General features: G+C 44.2%; 1 protein-coding gene across 1 annotated transcript; it reads right to left on the bottom strand.

Annotated features, from left to right (window-relative positions):
• Window positions 1–236: 236 nt before the first annotated feature.
• LOC139869297 (uncharacterized) lies at window positions 237–1,103 on the bottom strand. Its single transcript, XM_071857609.1, has one exon. The coding sequence runs from the start codon at window positions 1,101–1,103 to the stop codon at window positions 237–239; it is 867 nt and encodes a 288-aa protein (XP_071713710.1).
• Between the last annotated feature and the right edge of the window lie 2,547 nt (window positions 1,104–3,650).

Below are 3,650 nucleotides of genomic sequence, written 5' to 3'. Positions count from 1 at the left end.
TACATGACTTCAACTTCACTTCCCGTGTCGGTGTGCATTTCGCTGACCGGGAACCCATCTATCAGGCCGGTAATGACTACTGGTTCATTCCAAGAGTATTGTGGCGGTAGTCCCGGGAATGTGATGGAAGCATCTTTCCAAGAGCTCTGCGGGACAAACTCATCCTTCTCGACATTGATCATGTTAATGACAACTTTATCTTTCGCCTTCTCACATTTCTTACCGTCTTCCTTTTGCTAACTGAATGTTTTATTGGGATCAGCCTTTTTGAACTTCCGTCCTGACAATAAGTGATTAAGTTCGCCTGCCTTGATTTTAGCGATGATTTCTCGTATAAACGCTTTGCATTCATCGGTGTCATGACCATTGTCTTCATGAAACTCACAATACTTGTCTGACTTTTGACCGTCCCATTTTTCAAGTGGTGCCGGAGGGGTAAACTTTGCCATCACGGGTTCGGTTAACAGTATCTCCCTTGGGATTTTGGAAAGGTTGTCGATCATAGACCCTTTATCATATGGTTTCTGGTTGCTCATGTCATGCCTGCAGCTGTCATGGATTTTGCCATGACTATTGTGGTTTTTGTGATGGCTTTCACTGCGCCTGCTGCTGTCACGTTGGTGCCTGCTATCGCTTCTCCTCTCCTCTTCCTTTTTCTTCTCTTCAGGGTGATACCCAGCCCGTCTCTCCCTCCCCGAGTGTTGGTATTGCCTTGCTACCGTCAAGGCATCTGCAAATGTACCTGGGATGTTCCATCGGAGTTCAGATACAAGTGATGGGTGTGCATCTTTGTCCAGGCATGTTATGAATCCAGAAATCTGCTGCGTTTCCGGGAGCCCTGGGATTTTTTGACACTCCAGCATATACCTTGTGATGAAGCTTTCAATTTTCTCTCCCCAGTACATTGGGATTTCGTGAGCATACAGGTGTTTATACATGTGTCGGCGGAGGTTCTGATATTGCATGAGAAACTTTTCTCGTAAGTCTGCGAAGCATGTGATTCCGTTAGGTGGTAATTTTGCGAACCATTCCCTGGAAGCCGACTGTAGTACAGCCGGAAAGAGATGACATGCTACCTCATCACTCCAGTGTTGGGTTTTCATGGCGCCCTTAAAGATCTATAGGAAATCATCCGGGTTAGTAGTGCCATTGTACACCCCCAAAGTGACAGGTATGATGATGTTAGCAGGGAGTATACAGTCGGCGATCCGTTCGCATAGCTTTTGGCTAGTAGCCGACATCTCAACCGGTCGCTTTGCTTTGTTACCGGTGATTAAGGCGAATAAATTTTCAAGTACAGTTCCCTGGATGGCGGGTTGAGACAAAGAGTGTTTGTACGCTGGCAGTGCAGCCTGCACAAGGAGCTCGGTTAGCCATGCATTTGCGGCGGCCTTAGTGACACCTTCGCTTCCCGCACCGGTGTTCAACAGTGGGCTAGTCTTCAAAACGTCTAAAGTTTGCGATTGCTGCTTCTCTGCTAGACTGTTATCGTTCAGCATGACTTTTAGCTTTTTGATTACTTGTTTCTCAACGTCGGCTGAGATCATTTTAGTGATCAGGTCGGTGTCCTTGTGAGACGATCCGATGCCGCTTGAACCACCAGTTTTGAGACCAAGAGTACCGAGCTTCAACCTATCTCCGCCGGGTGGTGATCCCTCGTGTGTGTCCTCATCATCGTCGGAGACATTTATCTCGTCTCCCGACGCGTCAACGGAGTGGATGTGAGCGATTGATTATTTTGGTGGGTGAGGTGGCTCCACCGTTGGTGAGCTCCCTTTGTTCAAAGGTGGTTGAACGTCATCGCTCGTGCCTTTCTTGCTTGCCGTTTCGCTATTTGGTTTCACTGTGTTGTTCGTACCTTTAGGTAGCGCCATTTGATCAAAGCAAAATCGTCTGGTGTAGTTAGATTTCGATTTTGCGTGCTTGATTTGGGAAAAAGAGTAGGTCGAATGTTTTAACTCCAATAATTGTGCGAACCCCGATTTGGAATCTGGATTCCAAGGGCGTAAAACAATCGATTGAATTAGCCTTATTCGATCGGAATCGAATAAGCTAATATCTTAGGGTGAAGATCATCTTCGGCGATGATCGGAGTGCTGATCGAAATCGAGTTAACGACTGGAGTAATGCTACCGTAGCTAATTTGGGCAGAGTAACATTAATGCATCCAGTGTTCTGTGAATGAGTGGTCTTGTTTGCGTATTTATAGATGTTAAGAGGGAATGATGACGTGGCACATGTCCCTTTCATGGTTGTAACTGACTTTGCCAATCCCAAGGGGTGACGTGGCACCTGTCCTTTTCATGGGAATAATCGAGCAGATCCTAACAAACTTTCCTAGATTCATGGGCTGACGTGGCATGCAACTTGCTTGCATGCTCGTTCCGGGATGAAGTGTTTGTTCCGGGACAGTGCACTTCATCCGGGATGGCATGTTTGACCCGGGAAGGTGTCCTTATGTCGGATTGGGATATCGAATCGGGAAGGGGTGACGGTGCTGGTGGCATGTTGGTCCCGGCTAAGGCATCACGGTGCTTTTAGTCTAGCCGGGAAGATTTTACTCTCTATTTATTCCAAGTGTTTCTTCACGGTTACAATCATCATGACTGGCTACATGATACCGGTTACGTATACGTCATCTGGGCTGGGCTTTTATATAACGTTCCTGACTAGCCGTTCGCCCGGCGTGGTAAAATTGTTGAGATGATGCCGGATGACTGTTGGGAAGGATCCTTCTTCCGGGATGGACCGTGTCGAGTAAGATCCTAGCCGGTTGCTACTTGTTAGTGTCATTTTGAGACGGATCGTTATGCGTACCATTACCCACGAAACATATTGGGCCTAAAAATTCTGGTTGGACTAAATATAAAGGATCTAAGATTATAAAAGGGCTTGATAACTTTAAACCCGAGTTGACTATTCCGTCACAAAACACTTACTCCATTTCAAATAAAATACAAGAAAATGATGTTTTTTCTAAAGCTAATGTCGTATCTAATAATTCTAAATCAACGTCTTGGATACTTGAATGTGGGGCAACCAACACTATGACATTTGACGAAAAAGATATTGTTTTTAAAACGAAACTTAAGAAAAATAAAGTACAAACGGCTAATGGAAAAATTATTCATGTTAAAAATGGCGGAACAATTGAAATTTCTCCAAAAATTAAATTACCTAATTGCCTATATATTCCAGCTTTATCTCATAAGTTGTTATCGGTAAGTCATGTTACAAAAGAATTAAATTGCAAAGTCCTATTGTATCCGACTTTGTGCATCTTGCAGGACATCCGGACAGGACTGTTAATTGGACGTGGCACTGAACAGGGGGGTTATACTATGTTGGTGAAGTTTCTCAACAAGGTACTGTGTCACTTGCGCACAGAACACCTACGAGGGAATCTTGGTTATGTCATAGAAGGTTGGGTCACCCATCAGCTGGATATTTACATTTAATGACCCGTCCTAATCCATCAGGACGAATACATTATATTTGGTTACATCGCGAGGTACTTGACCTCTATATGATACATTTTACAAACATTGCATTCGTTTTTAAAAGACAAACTTTCATTTCATCGAAAGTTGACGGCATGCATACCATTCCATAATATATCCAACTATAATTGACTTAATAATAATCTTGAT

Source organism: Rutidosis leptorrhynchoides, chromosome 9 (genome assembly GCF_046630445.1).
Source record: "Rutidosis leptorrhynchoides isolate AG116_Rl617_1_P2 chromosome 9, CSIRO_AGI_Rlap_v1, whole genome shotgun sequence".
Lineage (NCBI taxonomy): Eukaryota > Viridiplantae > Streptophyta > Magnoliopsida > Asterales > Asteraceae > Rutidosis > Rutidosis leptorrhynchoides.
Note: the sequence above shows the minus strand (reverse complement) of the source record. Positions and strands in the feature narration are given on the sequence as shown.

Excerpts from the sequence above, each read along its gene's own strand:
- LOC139869297 (XM_071857609.1), bottom strand. The coding sequence starts at position 1,103 with ATGAAAACCCAACACTGGAGTGATGAGGTAGCATGTCATCTCTTTCCG.